General features: G+C 53.2%; 6 protein-coding genes across 6 annotated transcripts; 2 read left to right on the top strand and 4 right to left on the bottom strand.

Annotated features, from left to right (window-relative positions):
- Nucleotides 1-311: 311 nt before the first annotated feature.
- On the bottom strand, nt 312-2,049 carry POSPLADRAFT_1147755 (hypothetical protein; the record flags this gene model as incomplete). Its single annotated transcript, XM_024486097.1, has 5 exons — nt 312-517; nt 629-719; nt 831-886; nt 1,593-1,907; nt 1,962-2,049. The coding sequence occupies 5 exons, from the start codon at nt 2,047-2,049 to the stop codon at nt 312-314; spliced, it is 756 nt and encodes a 251-aa protein (XP_024337327.1).
- Nucleotides 2,050-2,920: 871 nt separating this feature from the next.
- Nucleotides 2,921-4,224, top strand: POSPLADRAFT_1035075 (hypothetical protein; the record flags this gene model as incomplete). The annotated part of the gene is made up of 9 exons (XM_024477062.1): nt 2,921-3,103; nt 3,154-3,234; nt 3,307-3,414; nt 3,441-3,608; nt 3,653-3,810; nt 3,834-3,905; nt 3,960-4,071; nt 4,124-4,147; nt 4,195-4,224. The coding sequence occupies 9 exons, from the start codon at nt 2,921-2,923 to the stop codon at nt 4,222-4,224; spliced, it is 936 nt and encodes a 311-aa protein (XP_024337326.1).
- A 3,050-nt stretch (nt 4,225-7,274) lies between these two features.
- On the bottom strand, nt 7,275-8,679 carry POSPLADRAFT_1047954 (hypothetical protein; the record flags this gene model as incomplete). Its single annotated transcript, XM_024479396.1, has 4 exons — nt 7,275-7,792; nt 7,859-8,192; nt 8,244-8,355; nt 8,408-8,679. The coding sequence occupies 4 exons, from the start codon at nt 8,677-8,679 to the stop codon at nt 7,275-7,277; spliced, it is 1,236 nt and encodes a 411-aa protein (XP_024337325.1).
- A 149-nt stretch (nt 8,680-8,828) lies between these two features.
- On the bottom strand, nt 8,829-9,368 carry POSPLADRAFT_1183076 (hypothetical protein; the record flags this gene model as incomplete). The annotated part of the gene is made up of 5 exons (XM_024488975.1): nt 8,829-8,921; nt 8,978-9,071; nt 9,127-9,197; nt 9,251-9,261; nt 9,321-9,368. 5 exons carry the CDS (start codon nt 9,366-9,368, stop codon nt 8,900-8,902), a joined length of 246 nt encoding a protein of 81 aa, XP_024337324.1. The 3' UTR covers nt 8,829-8,899.
- A 232-nt stretch (nt 9,369-9,600) lies between these two features.
- Nucleotides 9,601-14,751, bottom strand: POSPLADRAFT_1066767 (hypothetical protein; the record flags this gene model as incomplete). The annotated part of the gene is made up of 10 exons (XM_024482108.1): nt 9,601-9,913; nt 9,975-10,064; nt 10,119-10,329; nt 10,382-10,544; nt 10,599-10,767; nt 10,828-11,009; nt 11,072-11,277; nt 11,331-11,616; nt 11,675-14,299; nt 14,727-14,751. 10 exons carry the CDS (start codon nt 14,749-14,751, stop codon nt 9,710-9,712), a joined length of 4,161 nt encoding a protein of 1,386 aa, XP_024337323.1. The 3' UTR covers nt 9,601-9,709.
- A 149-nt stretch (nt 14,752-14,900) lies between these two features.
- On the top strand, nt 14,901-15,437 carry POSPLADRAFT_1047952 (hypothetical protein; the record flags this gene model as incomplete). Its single annotated transcript, XM_024479395.1, has 2 exons — nt 14,901-15,101; nt 15,171-15,437. The coding sequence occupies 2 exons, from the start codon at nt 14,901-14,903 to the stop codon at nt 15,435-15,437; spliced, it is 468 nt and encodes a 155-aa protein (XP_024337322.1).
- Between the last annotated feature and the right edge of the window lie 172 nt (nt 15,438-15,609).

The raw sequence follows: 15,609 nt of genomic DNA, 5'->3' as shown, positions 1-15,609 counted from the left end.
CGAGCGCTGCAATTGGTGGGTGTGCAATCAGGCTCGACTTCTCCCAGCTGCGCAAGGTTGTATATGCCTCGTTCTTATTTCTGCATGTAGATCACATCAATACAGTGTCAGAATATTATTGGCTGAGGTGGAACAGGAACCCAGAGTGCCCCATTTTATGTCCAAGTTGAGCGCCCAACTCACCTATGGCATTGAGCGCTGGGACCCAGATGCACTCAAAGGATCAGGAAGTGTGCCACCAGCACCATGGAAAGGGAGACTCAAAGCAAGACATGAGGATGCTGTGATAAATGAGGAGAGATGTATGGGACTCAGACTATGAGATAGGCTGTAAAACCAAGGTGGGTGAGCACGAGTGCAGCCAGTGGGTCGCAGACGTGACGGAGTGCCTCCGCATGTACTATATGCTCTTGACATCCTGAGTGGCAGACTTGAGACATGAGGAGGCCCTTGATGACACCATGGTGCCGGAACATCTGGTGTGGCGTGGTCTTGAACATCCCGCTCCCATGCTCGTCTGCAACCGAGTCTCATTAGGAGCCACTGCTGCTTGGGCTTGCATGCACCGTCCAGCATGCGCATGCGGAACGTGAATGAGTACGCGGGCTCAACGGCTTGTATAACACACCGTCCCGCATGTGATAGCATGCGTCCTCCATGCGCGGACAGTAGAGGCTGTCGTCCAGACCGGACATGCTGCACTCAACACCCTCCAGCAGCTACACACCAGTGGCAACAGTCGTCATGAACATGACCTACTCCTCGTTTGCGAGGCCCGCGAACATCTCGTGCAACACAATTTCCAATGCCTCGGGTGCATGCCCACACACCCATTTACCTCCCGCTCCCCGCTTTTGCGTCCAAGCAGAACCTGTTTGCGCTTGGCCTACACACCTCCGTGGATGGCTGTGAGGTCACGCCGCCAATACACATGCTCGAAGAGCATGATGACACCCTTGCGGCGCTACACAACGCTGTGAGGATGCAACACGTGCATCCTGCTGCCCCTAGGCTATGAGAAGCCTAAGGGCGGTGGTTGATTCAGCAACAGCAGACATTGTTGACTCCAGACAGCACATGCTGTCTTGTTCCCGGTTGTGCATTCTGACGTGCTGGGATGGCTGCATGCTTGCATGTCAGCACGTCCTGGAGAGGTGCAGTTGCCCAACGTGACAGAGGGAGGAGGGGGAAGAGGGCATTGTCCAAGCTTAATACTGAGACCGGCCTGGTGGATGGTGCCCTCATACTGTCCGATTGTGCGCCGGAAGTGGGAGCGTGACATTCATCTCATTTGGGATGACACCGCCGAATAGTGCAGCAGCATGCCTGCAGCTTGTCTGATCTCCTGTAGTGTGCACAATGGGTCAGTTACTGTGAGAGCTGACTTATGGCCTGCCCAGATGCAGTATGAGGAGCATATTGTACCTCCATGGTCCCCATATTGATTCCGTGATCATATTAAATGCATGCTGATCAGTGATCGCAGAGCCCCCAATGCTTTGTGTCTCCCATTTGCATGCCACATGTTGTTCCGAAAACATAAGCATTAATATGGTGGGCCTCACAACTTGTCTAGAGATTGTAGATCTGACTTGGAGGATACTCTGGCACCGTAATGTTGTGCTGTATGAGAGTGGCAACCAATGTGTCACACCATCCTTCCAGTGTCTGATACTCTCTCCGAACAACATCAAGCTCGTTCTCCACCTGCAAGAGCTGCTTGTAGACTCCATCAAGCCTGCTGTCTCTCCCGGTGCGTATTGCCATTATAACCCAAGCCTCATACATGACCAGCGGCCAGCTTGCATGATGATGAGAGTCAGCGGCATGCATCAGTGCAGGCTCACTCTCACTGCCAGATTGATGTGCTTCTTCTATGCTCAATTGTGGAGGAGGTACTGGTATGTCTTCTTGATACATAAGTTGCCTATATTACTTTGATGACATGCCTATACACTCACTGGCACAGGAACCCTGGGGTCTATCTTTCTTTTCTTTTGACGGGATGCCCACACTGTTGCTGACTTGCATGAGGTCCTGCTTGCACATTTTGAAGAGGTGCGAGCTGTGATTGTCATTGGTGAGACCCTGGACATACTGTGTGCCTGTTATCTGACTATCCAGTGCACCTCTGACAAACAGGCTGAATAGTAGATGATGTCAGGGGCGCAAAACTCAATGTATAGTGAGTCTGAAGTGGTTTTACCCTGTAGTTAATTTCAGGTTTTCTGTTTTCAGGACTGCAAGCCACTTGCCACGTTGGTGAATGGCTGTCACTGGCCGACTGAAGGCCAGATGTGTTAAAATGACTGATGACACCGAGACATAGTGTGCACCACATACTTTTCTGGGTCATAGCACTGAGAAGTCGCGGGCCTCTTCATAATAGCAGGTCAGTCAACACCTGCTCGCCTGGAGACTTTAAAGTGGCTGTCAAACAAGCCAAAGGTGCGTGATCGAGCCCTTGCACCCAGCCACCCACGTGATCAACAACAAGCCAGTCTGCTCTTTGCCAGCAGAATGTCAGACAGAACAAAGCTACATCACAATCTGCCAGTCATGGTGACTGGTATGTTCAATTTCAGCTTGCCTCCAACTTTTTCAGCATTTTCTCAACCACTGAGTGCTCCTGACGGGTCAAACACACTCACCACTTGAGGAGAAATACTCCCAGATGGGATGACAGGTGTCAACGTCAATCCAAACATCGCCCCAGTATCACAAAGCCAGACACATTCAATTTCACCCATGCCTCCGTTGATTAGCCCTTTAGCTATTGATCGTGTTGTGCAGGACATGGGGCTTGAGGAAATAGACCATAAAAGGCTTCACGGGTTTGTTGCAGTAAGCACACAATCACCTTAGCTGCGATCACACTCAGAATTGTTTTGGGTCTCATCTTATATGCCAGCTGGCTATGATGGATGGTGATCTCAGCAAGGCCGACATCATCACGAGGATGTATATACTTGCGACCATTCAAAGTGATATTAGTGAACACCAATGTGCTGCTGAGAAGGTCAAAGTGCACGATCTTGCAAGCCTTATGGCTGACATGCGCATTCGGCTGGAAATGACCTTTGTTTTAATGCCAGAGCAAAAGGTGAGTGTCTATTCAATGACTACGTAGACTGCCTACTCAGAAACATGCAGGCAAACATTTGCTCTAGGGCCATGGACCTTATAATTGCACCTACATGCACCAACTTCAAATTATATCATATTGAACTCGAAGTGAGTATATATCTTATGGATGAACAGGTGTTAATGTTTGCTATATAATAGACTTTACTCCATGATGATCAGGCCGCATTGCTGCTGACAAATGTCTTCAGTAACCCTGCTCGTGAAAAGATTTTGGCCATGCACGTTTGGCATGTATGCTCAAACGTGCAGAATACTCTGCGCGAAGATGTGAGTGATATATCATGTCAACTAAGGGATATCTGGCTAACAGCACTTGTGTGGGGGCTCAGCTATGGAATGGAGTGGTTGGCCACTCAGCCGTCACATTAACTCGATTTGTTTATGATATCCTGCATAAGTTTAAACGAGGGGAAGTTGATGTGCAGCAAGAACACGGATATACAATACATTTGACTTTGTTGGTAAATCGTCTAGGCATATGAGTTTGTTCCATCTGCTGACATAGATGTATCAGCGGCGGTTTGCCATAGAACACCCCGAGTTACTCAACGTGGTTGAGGTTGAAGAGGAGGACATCACCTATGCGGAGACTAATGAGAACACCCCCCCAAGGAAGCATCAGCGCACGGTCACAGGTCGCAAACCCCGTGTGGCAGGTGTCTGGTGGGTGGTGATGACTTCTGGAGCCAAGTGGATCTATGGTTCAAGACCGAGGTCACAGCGCGAGGTGTGAATCTAATGGGCGGAGGTTGGAAAGAGTGAGTTGTGAACATTCCTGTTGTTCAATTACCCCAATAACAAGTGGATTCCAGCTATGTCAAGGACACTATTGATCATGACACCGCACATTTTGCACCTGCTGCACTGGGGAATCAGACTCATTCTATGGTTGCTGCGAGGTCGAGTGTGTCAGCAGCTACTGACGTGTGTGGCCCTGTGGGCATGGCCATGACATCAGGGTCATTTGTTTCAACAGACCTATATGCAATGTTTCAGTAAGGTGAGTATGTCTGTTTATTACTACTCCTCTATACACTCGCCTGATAGTGCACGCAGATAAAATGGGGTGGAGGGTGATGGGCAAGTATAATGATATGTTGAAATGCGCAAACCTGCGTGGTCAGAAACGAGCTCGAAAGCTCGGGTGCACGAGTAGCCGGGGGCCGGAGGCCCCTATCGTAGTATATAACGACCGCGCACGATGTATGTACAGTACGCAATTGTCCCTTACGGGCATCGCTTCACCCGTGGACAAACACGCCCCATCGCCGTTCGCACTGTTGTTCCAACATGATATCTTCATGCAGTCAACAGCGGGGCAAGGGCCAGTATGCGAGGGACAAGGAGAGTCTCATATTATACTAATAGACTCTATGTACATGTGGATTGAGCGATACAAGCAATTCTGCTGGATGTTTTCGTGCGATCAAATGTGCGGCAGGGCCTGCAATGAAACGAGACAAGCGCTTGTGCATCACGTGAAGTTAGCTGTGCATCACATGATACGAGATACGATATGTCCTGGGGTTGAGCGAGGTTTAACCCCCGTTCAACCGCCAAAACGGTTGCACTGCGCTGAAACGGTCCACTTTTGCGCGGGGCTTAAAGCACTCTAAGCCCAGTGCAAAAACTCGGCGGTTAAACTGGGTTTAAGCCCATGGGCTGGCCGTGTAGGGAAAGGGGCCCTATTTTATTGAGAGACTGTATAGCTTTACACAAGACTCAAGATGTGCTCATGTATTATTGAAACAGTGCATATGTATGTATTGAAATCAGCGAGTCCGATTAGATTAGATTGAACAAGACGGAGCTAGAAAGGCAAGTTCTCGAAACTTCGAGGGAGTGAGTGAAGGGTATTTACAAGCATCCATCCATAAAGTCTGGCCAGCTTCGCACACGCAACCAGATCTCAGTGTGTAACTTGTATCCCGTCCCCCACCTACTCATGGCCGACGCATTGAAAGAACAGGGCAACAAGGCCTTCCAGGCAAGGGACTACGACAAGGCCATCGACTTCTTCACCCAAGCCATCAATGTCGACCCCAAAAACCATGTCCTCTGGTCGAACCGCAGTGCTGCAAAGGCAGGAAAACGTCAGTGGCTAGCTGCCTTAGAGGATGCCGAGCAAGTATGACTACTTTCGTGGATGCCCCCGAGATCTGTACGCTGATCGTGATGTTGTGCAGTGCATCAATATCAGCCCTGCATGGTCGAAAGGCTATGCGCGTAAGGGTGCTGCACTTCATGGTCAGCGAAGATACGACGATGCCATCGCTGCCTATGAAAACGGCCTTAAACTAGAGGACAGCGCAGCATTGCGGAAAGGTCTTCAGGAAGTGAAGGACGCGAAGGGTACGCTGCACTCTCCATTGTGCTGAAGTTATTCTTGACATATGTTCATGTCCTCAAGCTGCCGAGGAGCGCGGCGATGGCGCAGACGCATTCGGTCTCCCTCGAATGTTCAGCGATCCTCAGCTTATCGAAAAGCTCTCCAGGAACCCGCGTACCGCGAAGCACCTCGCGGATCCGGCCTTCGTGCAGCAGCTTAGGGCTATCCAGACGAATCCCGCGCTTGCATCGAATGCGTTCCAGGATCCTCGCATGATCGAGGTCCTCGGCGTGCTTATGGGCGTCGACATGCAGACCTTCCAGCGCGAGGAGGGGTCTGACGCGCTCCCTCCGGGCCTCACGAAGGCCGACGCGGGCCCCAGCTCGCCCCCACCGCCGCCCGCTGCATCGTCCAGCAGCGCACCTCCCAAGTCGTCCACTTCGCCGCCAGTGAAGGAGGACGTGGAGATGGCGGAGGCCGAGGACGACGAGAACGCGAAGGAGCGCAAGGAAGCCGAGGCGGAGAAGAAGCTTGGCGCGGATGCTTACAAGGCACGCAAGCTTGACGAGGCTATTACACATTTCCAGAAGGCCTGGGACATCTACCCCCAGGATATCACATTCCTTACGAACTTGGCAGGTAGGTTGCATTGCTTGCTCGAGCCTGCAGATAAAGCGCTGATACCTACCCCCCTTAGCGGCTTATTTCGAACAAGGCGACTACGACAAATGCATTGAGACGTGCGAGAAGGCGGTCGATGAAGGCCGTTCAGTATGTACCCGTTTATCCCTGGCGATTGCCGACATGTACTCATATTCATATGCAGATCCGTGCGGACTACAAACTCGTCGCAAAAGCGCTTGGTCGTACCGGTAACGCCTTCTCTAAGAAAGGTGACCTTGCCAACGCGATCAAGTACTATAACAAGTCGCTCACTGAGCACCGGACGCCCGACATCCTCACCAAGCTCCGCGAGGCCGAGCGCGCTCAGGCCGAGGCACAGCGGCTCGCCTACATCGACCCCGAGAAGGCGGCGGAGGCGCGCGAGGAGGGCAACAAGCTCTTTAAGGCGGGCGACTTCGCAGGCGCGGTGAAGGCGTACACGGAGGCGATCAAGCGCGACCCGAAGGACCCGCGCGGGTACAACAACCGTGCGAATGCGTACACAAAGCTTGTCGCGCTGCCGGAGGCGCTCAAGGACGCAGAGGAGGCGATCCGCGTCGATCCGACGTTCGTGAAGGCGTACATCCGCAAGAGCCACGTGCTGTTCGCGATGCGCGACTACACCAAGGCGATTGAGGCGGTGCAGCAGGCCGCGGACGTGGACACGGAGAAGAAGCACACGAAGGAGATCCAGGAACAGGTGCTGAAGTGCCAGCAGGAGCTGTTCAGTCAACGCACAGATGAAAACGAGGAGGAGACGCTCCAACGCGCGATGCGCGATCCCGAAGTTGCGGTAAGTGTCGTCATTGGCTTGCTTGTTCATGTGCGAGGCGCTGATTGGAGACCATTCATAGAAAATAATGAGCGATCCTATCATGCAGTCGATTCTCCAGCAGGCACAATCAGACCCTGGTGCGCTCCAGGACCACATGAAGAATCCGACAGTACGTCAAAACATCATGAAGCTCATCAACGCTGGCATTATCAAGACGCGGTAAATGGGAAGCTGCAGGCACGCAGCAGGCTTGGGGGACAGCGCTAGCACTGGTATATGATGTGTTTGAAGTACTACCCACATGTTTAGTGTATAACATTGTATCTTTACTAATCTGCACGTTCTGATTCTGTTCTGCAATTAAATGAGATGCGCTGGGGGTGAAGCCCAAGACCACTGTTGTAAGTCACCAAATGATCTAACAACAGCATCCTCCTGTGCACGCCTCGTCTCGTCCTTCCCGTCCCTGACTGCTCGATAAACATGCACATTCTCGTGAACTTCCCTAGTATTACTGAGTCCTACCACCATAGGCACATCCAACTCAATGGCCTTCCCATATCCAAAGCCCACAGACACATTGGGAAGCCCACCTTCCCATTCTGCACACACTACATTGGCGCGGCCTGCTGCCGCGCGCAACTCCTGGGAAGCGGGATGCCAGGAAGGCGGAGTCGGCGTGAGAAGGCCCATATTCAGTGGGGATGCAGTGAGCAGCTGTGAGATCCGGGCGCGCTCGCGGAAGTGGGGAGCAAACGCAGCGAACGTGGTGGTCTGAACCGTCAGGTGCGAATATGAGAGCAGCACGTCGAGTGCCTTATACGGCGGCGTGTGCAGCGCCAGCAGCGCGAGGCGTAGCAGGGTCGGTAGCGGGTAACCTGCGTGAGGGACCATGATCTGCGTTCAGCCGAGAGTGAACGGCAGCACCATATCCTCGGACCCACCTGTGATCCCGATGGCCTTGATAATACCTTCGTCTTGCATCCTTCGCAGCTCGCCTAGCGCGTCGACGATCTTTTGATCACCCTCTCCCCATACTTCACCTTCCTGCCCTGGCGCTAGGCCGTATTCGGCCTGCGCATCGCCCAGGGCGATGGTCGGGTCCCCGGCTTCGCGCGGACCAACTTGCGTGCACACAAACTCGACATCATGGAGGTAGACGGCGTCGAGGTAGTTCGTATTCAGGCGTGCCAGGCTACGCTGAACGCTAGCGCGGATAGTCGCGGGAGAGTAATCAAAATCCGCCACTGTGCTGCCGTAACGGCCGCACTTCGTCATCTGTGTCAACGTCATTCTTCCTGCTTATCGTTCACATATGAATAGCAATACCAGTTTGTATGTAGAGCGCGGGAAGTCGAGCTCGAGGGCCTTCAGGGCAGTCCCTAGGACAATCTCAGACTCCTGGTAATATGCGGAGGTATCGAATGCGGTGACGCCATAGCTAAAGAACAAGTGAGACGCGTTGATAGAAATGTGCTTGACGCGAGACATACCGAAGTGCTAGCCGAACGGTGCGGACTGGGTTGAAACTCGACAAGTGATCTTGTACGTTGTAAATACTTGACAGAGCCGCGGCACCGAAGACAATGGCCGGCAGGCGCGAAGAGCCGGTGGTTGCCTTGAGCAAGTTAGATAGGAAATAACACATGGCCCATGCCCATCTCACCACTGGAAGTCCGGGAGCCGGGGCATCCTCGGCTTCATCAGGGATGTCGAGGGAAGGCAAAGAATAAACAGGCTGCAGGGAGTCCAGACGAACAACCATTGTGCGAAGCGAGGCGCAGAGACGAAGCAGTTAGAGCGGAGGATCAGATGTAAAGACAGACGATGCCATCAGCGACCGGGATGGTCACAATTCGTGCTCAGATCACACGTCACGCATCACGAGTGGTGGAGTCTCTAAAAGCAAAATCCTGCCATGCATAATGCAAAATGTTATAACTCGTTCCAGGCTTGCTGTACAAGATGCACGCTCGTAGATGAAATTACAGCTTCTTACGTTCCCAACTAGTCATACAACGTCAGCGGACATGAGGCGGAGCGGGTATCATAATCAGACGAACCCCTTCTCGAAGTGCTGGTTGACTGTAAGCATCTTCGTACCTTCATTGGGCTTGATTTCGTTCCAGGGAGTTGGGTTCTCCTTTGTCCAGACAACTGAGGGAAGCACGATGTCAGACTACGTTCGGGCCCTCATTCGTGGAATGCTCACCTGTGGGCCCACGAGCAAGTCGTGCAAGATACCAGGTTCCCCCTACGACAACGAGGCCGACAACGGCAAAACTATCTCCATGCTCAGCCTCTGAGCGCGCAGCGAGAAAATGCCCTACACTCACATGGGGGTAGCCTGGACGGAATTGGATTTGAGACTCGGAGTGCCTGTGACGAAGTGTCAACGCTGCGTACCTCAATGGCGAACCAGTTCTTCAGGAAGCCCTTCCGTAGCTGCGACATGGTGGGCGATGCTGAGGGAGTCGGAGGTGGTGGAGGGAGTTTGAGGACGCGCTGCACGCGACGGACCCGAAGCTCACCGTAGCGCAGAATTCCCACGCCTCCGTCACCACACGTGCCGGGCGGGTCGAGTTCGGTCTCGATCATGATCTCACCAGCGCTGCTACGCGCCCGTGTCCAGCGTCAGGCTTGCCGTCCGAGCAGAATCCTCATATCATTTGAGGTCCGTTGTTAATGCAAAAAGACGACTCGACCGGTGAGAGCAAGATGAACAACGTGTACAGTGTGCTATCAACAGACGCCAGCAAAATCTCACCACGGCACCACCCCCGTTTTATTACAACTCAGCGTGAAGCCTCACTCATCATTTTTTGCACCCTCTTCATGCGGGTCGCAATCTCTGTTCGCAGACCCTTCCTCAGCTCGCCACCACGAGGAGACAGGTTCTCCTGCGAATCGGCCGCTAGCAACACTTGATCAATCAGTGTGTACGGCAGCCATGTCGCTGATGCCGTCTTGAGCTGTTCTTGCGCAAGGCAAGCCTCACTCTGAAGGAAGAAAGGGTGCTGAGTCACGGTACGGTACCCGCATGGAAAACCAGCCGCTCACCTTTCGCACAAGCGATAATGTGTGCTCCAATGCGGACTCCAGATTGTCATACCGCAAACATGTGCGGATCAGATACTCCGGATGCTGTACCTGCATGCGGAAAAATTCAGGGTACCGCTGCGCAACCAGTAACAAGGAGACTACCTCCAGCGAATAGATCAACCACGGCGGAGGTGGTGACGATCGGTCATTCTCCAGTATGGTCTCCAGTACCATTTTTGAGTACTTATAATCTGTTTCTGGACCGTCATGACGCTCCAGCGCCTGCCGCAGGTACCTCCAACCTCTGTCGACGGGCGTCCCGGGCCATGAGGAAACTTTATCCGTCAGCAGCCAGTCAGACGTGTCCTCGGCTCTGGAAGAGAAGTTAACGAGCGAGTTTTGGAAGACCATATTTTTGTAATCACATTACGGAGCCAGGTTTGTGGGAAAGACGCAGGCATTGGCGTGCCAGATGCCCGAACAACTCACTCATGTCCACGTCGAGGCTACGAGCAGTAGCTATGGCCATGTTGAAGTGGTTCATTTGTGCTAGCCTTATCACTGCAGACTGAGGCGGTAGAAGTAGTCCTAGTGACCTCGCTGTCAGAGTATAGAACATGTCAGGCGATAACTCTAACCCACCGCCAGCCGACAACAGCGTGGGCTCTCGTCGGATCAGCTCTAGACGTGCAGTCAGCAGTGTATACTCGTATTGCATGTCCGCCAGGTCAATGACTTCAGCATCACGGCTCCCTAAAGAATATCGATTTTCGGGTATATGCTTAGTCAGTTTGCGACGTTTTCGAAGTTGCTGCCATTACACCCAGTGAGTCGGGAATGGGAGTTATTGAGAGCGTAACAGTGCGCTCACCGCGTGTCCGGTCTCTGCCGTGACGGGGATGACAATCCAGGCGTTTCTCTGATCGATGAGGGCAAGAGCGCTCATGCTCACTGCATAAGCCTCCAGCTGTGCTTCAACGAGGCTAATAGAGTTTTCCGAGTCGCCGATCAGAGAGGCCAGCTTGCGTGCCCGTTGGTACATCGTAAGCGCAGCTGCAGTCACAAGGCTTCATAAGGCCACCATCTTCTCCCGCAACGAGGGAAAGAAGACTAACCGTTGCGATAGTCGCCCCGTGAAACGTACCACGAGTACAGGATCCTCGAGTACAGCGGACGTATGAGCGGATCTGCGTTGCGTGCTTTGTACGACAACGCGTCCTCCACCTCGTCGGCAAACCCGGCGAAATTAAAGGACATGAGACGTTGTACCGCACTTTCCTCGCACATTCGGTCCACCAACCGGCCGATACACTCTCGTTTTCTACAGCGAGCATTAGCACGGCCAGCTCGCTAAACAGAAAAGCACCGGCGTACAGGTTGTCATATGGGGTCGACATAAGAGAAGCGTAGGCATCTTCGTAGAGGCCCAAGTCCGTGAGGCCTCTTATAACACCGTGCCACAAGGATGCAGCATCTGTACTGGGTGGTGCAACTGAAATTGCGAGTTGGGTAAAATACACCTCATGCGACGCTGATCCCGCCCCTTTGAACAATCCGCCCACATGAATATAGAATTCAAATTCTGACGCAAAGAACCCCGCGCCGGGCAAGACGGCAGCAAGGGCCTCCTTGTCTTCAACTGATAATGAGAGATCAGTTCCTAAAGGGTACGATCACATTAATGACGTTATCGGCTGCGCAATAGAACCCGGACGGACCAAAACTTCCCGCTATGCATTCCATGACCGACGCCGCATCGTCGAACCGGCTGTCATCGAGCCACAGGCGTCCCAGCACATACGTAACGCCGGGCGTCCGCGGAAGCCAAGCTAGCATTTCCCTTGCGACTTCACGATAGCCGAGGAATCGGAGGCTTTCACAAAATTGCACTTCCATTTTCGTGGCGTGCGCTGGAGTACTGGATGCTAGCAATCCGACGTGGTCCATCCACTTGTGTAAGGAGATGGGGAGTGGCTCCATAAGGCCGCCGTACAACGCCAACAGGCGATGAATGAGCGAAAATGTCGGGGTCAACCCGGGATGCCGACCAGTCACTTGCATGTTGCGCATCTTGGCTACGACGTCATCCTCATTGGAAGCAGTCTCCGCAGGGAGAGAAGGAGCGGCGATGTCAGCAGGCTGCCGCACTGCATAACGGAGCATGGCTGCTCCGCGGAATAGGGCGAAAACTTCGGTCAGAAGGGAGACACTCCATGAAGCCAAATCGTCTGCGACGAGGAAAAGAAGGGCAACGAGTGACAGACACAGCTCATACCTGACGTGCGTCGTCGCGGTCAGGTAGGACGCCGCGAAGACTCGTGTGAGCTCGGACATCTTAGGCATCTCCTTCAGATTGACATCAGTCGGTTCATCCTTCACCGCTGGATCATAACCGCCGATAATGTCTAGGATATTGCGAATCCCGCCCTCGACGTCTTCGATGGCTTGCAAGCGGCCTTCAACCCAGCTCTCCAAACCCTCGTCTATCATGTCTCTGTACTCCATGCGCTGCGCCTGGTCTTGAATGATGTCCGCGAAGGGAAACGCAATTTCCTGGTGTACGAGGTCTACGACCCGCGACTCCAGGGCAGCCAAAGTTCGGGGCTCCAGTTTGTCGCGGAGTTTCCAGACGAGCTCTACAATAGGGAATCCTTCCGCATATTGGCCTGCAGACAACTGGTCATACCACATCAGAGCGGCGTCTTTCTTGACGGTCTTCGCCACGCGTTCTCGCTCGCTGACGAGCAGGCTCCTGGATTGGTCGTCGAACCCGATCGCAAGTGGCCGACGCGCACTTCTCTCCACCTCCCTGCATCGTGCAATGAAACCTTCCCAGTCCCGCTTCAACGCGTTCCAGTAATTTGAGTATTGCGAAGCTCCTGTCTGTGGGTCCTGCATTAATTTCACAGTACAGCCTACAACCGCAGCGATCTGTTCGGCGTAGTTGGCGTATGTGGTCAGCAGTTGTGGTGGGTAAGGCGGAGGGAGGGAACGGCATGCATCGGTGTACTGGTCGATGGCAGTCTGCAAGGTGAGAGGGGAGAACATGCCTGGTCGCATGATCGCCTCGAAGAACTTCTCCGAAAGGGATCCGGAGGCCAGAAGTAATTGATCGAGATATGCTGGGGTAAGTTCGTGTTCTTCAGGGTGAGTGAAAGTGCACCAGCGGGTATCTCGTTCACTCAAATTAATAACGTGGACCACGGATTGACCTTCCTTGTCCCACAAGGTACACAGGTCATTTTCATGTACTAGGAAGTCCTGCAGGTGACAATGAGCGCTGTCCACCGGAGCCTCGAGCACACGACGCAGCTCCATAGAATTCGAATCACTGCAGTGCCAGAGGAGGAAGAACCCCCCGGACGTGGCGACAGATTCAGTGGGGATGAATACCAGGACATTTGCTTGTCTTGGGACATTGTCGCCGACAGGCCAAGCATATATGAGCTTTTGTGGATCGGGAGCAAGTAGAGCCGCTGGCTTTGATGCGCTTGAAGATGATCCTAAGTCGGGATCTCCGATCTCTGCGGGTGCAATTGCAGGTAAGACCTTCACAACCTCAGACTTGGGGCTGGAACCCCAAAGTCGGAATGTGCGGTCGCGCGACAGGGTCCAGACATAAGGAAGCTCTGTTGGCGCTACGCAGCCCGTCATGCAAACGACGCGTTGGCCCTCCGCAGATGCGCCGCTTGGAATTGAGCGGAGAAATGAGAATGGGTTTAACGAAAAGAGGTCGGATAACCGGCCGCCTTCGCCCCATGTATCTACAAGATCGGCAAGTGAGTGGGAACCCAACAGTGAGATTAAGTCTAGGGCTTCACCGTCCACGCTGTCACGATCACGGTCGAGTCGTAATAGGGTTCCATTTGATAGATGAATAGCGACAGAGAACTCTCCTTGCACAGCTACGAGTACACCTGTGGACCCCTTCATGCCCTGGACAACGTACTCGTTACACACCTGTCGATTGGATTGGGGTGACCATGCCGGCTTGCCCTCGCGGATAGGGATCAAAATGCGATACAGGGAGCCGTGTTCTGTTAAGGCAACCAGACAAAGTTCGCCACCGATCTGCCACAACGCGGGGTAGGGCAGAAGACGCGAAGGGAAATCGAAACGAAGAGGAGGAATGTCGGAACTTAGTGAAACCAGTTCGAGCATGCGGCCCCAATGGGTGACGCGAAGCAGAATGATGCCGCAGGCTGCGCTGCGACAGAACGCGGCATGATTGGCGTGTTCCGGTGGTAAGTTCGAGGGATGTGGTGCAGGGGCATCATGGATATAGTTTTGGATGGTCGGAACAGGAATCGGATGTGCAGAAGGATACAGCGCAGAAATTTGTGCTGCCACGAGGATACTAGGATCAGAGAGCACCATTGGCAGGAGTCTAAAGAGCGCAGCAAGAAGTTGATGATATGAAGGCCAGAACGCGAACGCGGAGGCGTACCCTCGGAGTTGGACGTCGCCACAATGTCTTTGTCGAGCACGTGGTTCGCGCGTCACGGTCACGTTCTTACGCGTGTGCACATCAAAGGCAAGGGGGAGCCGTACTCAGTTACGGCATCTACGGTCTTTCTCCCAACGATCTTAATGGTCCAGCCATATTACCATCAAGACAGGAACCCGCCGGCTTCCGTGAACATCGCAGGGAGTTCTGAAGCAGGTTTCGCCAGCCAGTTGTACACGCTATAACACATGTCCACCTCATGCTTTGCTTACCCTACTCTCGTACACAACGAACAAACATGCCACGGCCTCGGCTGTGTCTACTGTTGATGACAACAGGGGACACCATCGAAGCGCGAGTCGAGGTATCTCGTGGTCGATCGACCAAGACATATAAATGGTCTCGCCGCTATGGCAGAACACTCAGATTCCAAGCAATCCTCTCTCAACTTCTCTTTCTCCTGTACATAGTTTGTCTTTTATCAAATTTTCTCTATAATGGATCCGATGCTCGCCTTCGATGCGGTCCTCTTCCCCGCGGACGACCGACCGCCTCATCTCGTCGCCCTAATGACGAGCCCACTTTCAATGCCGATCTCCAACCCCCCTGAACCATTCCGCTGTGGGCGTGTGCCACACCCGGAGATGTACATGGACTACATCGCGGAAGGGCTCGGGCCCCGCTCATGGCGATTCAAGGTACGTGACTCCTCAGCGCACTCAGACATTCGTCCACTCACGATCGGCGATCTCCCTTGGCGTCTGCAGGTCGTAGAGCAGTTAGAAGGGATGAACAAAAAGTTCCCATCTCCTTACATCGTGTTCTATCCTACCGTCTCCCGCGACGGCATGCCCTTCCCGGCCAACAAATGCGCCCGGGAGGTTCAGGGACGATGCTTCAACGAGGCAAATGCATGGCGCGGCAATATCATCCTAGCCAAATACCGCGACCTTGATTACTCCGCCATGATGGATGCATCCATGGCAGACTTCCCGATTCTAAAGAACTGGCTTTCTACTAACATAGGCCCATGAAGGTGCGGTGGATCTTCCAGCGCTATACTCCCCAGCTAATTGCTTCCTGCCAGACCTTCATTCGAAATTCCGGGCAATCACATTTATTTAGAGCGCGCATTCGCGTGCTACGGACGCACTATACAGATCCCATCGTTGTATTGATTACTATGTTCTCGTGCGCACTCTAATG

Source organism: Postia placenta, assembly GCF_002117355.1.
Source record: "Postia placenta MAD-698-R-SB12 unplaced genomic scaffold POSPLAscaffold_10, whole genome shotgun sequence".
In the NCBI taxonomy this organism is placed as follows: domain Eukaryota; kingdom Fungi; phylum Basidiomycota; class Agaricomycetes; order Polyporales; family Adustoporiaceae; genus Rhodonia; species Rhodonia placenta.
This window is presented reverse-complemented; position numbering and strand designations above follow the sequence as displayed.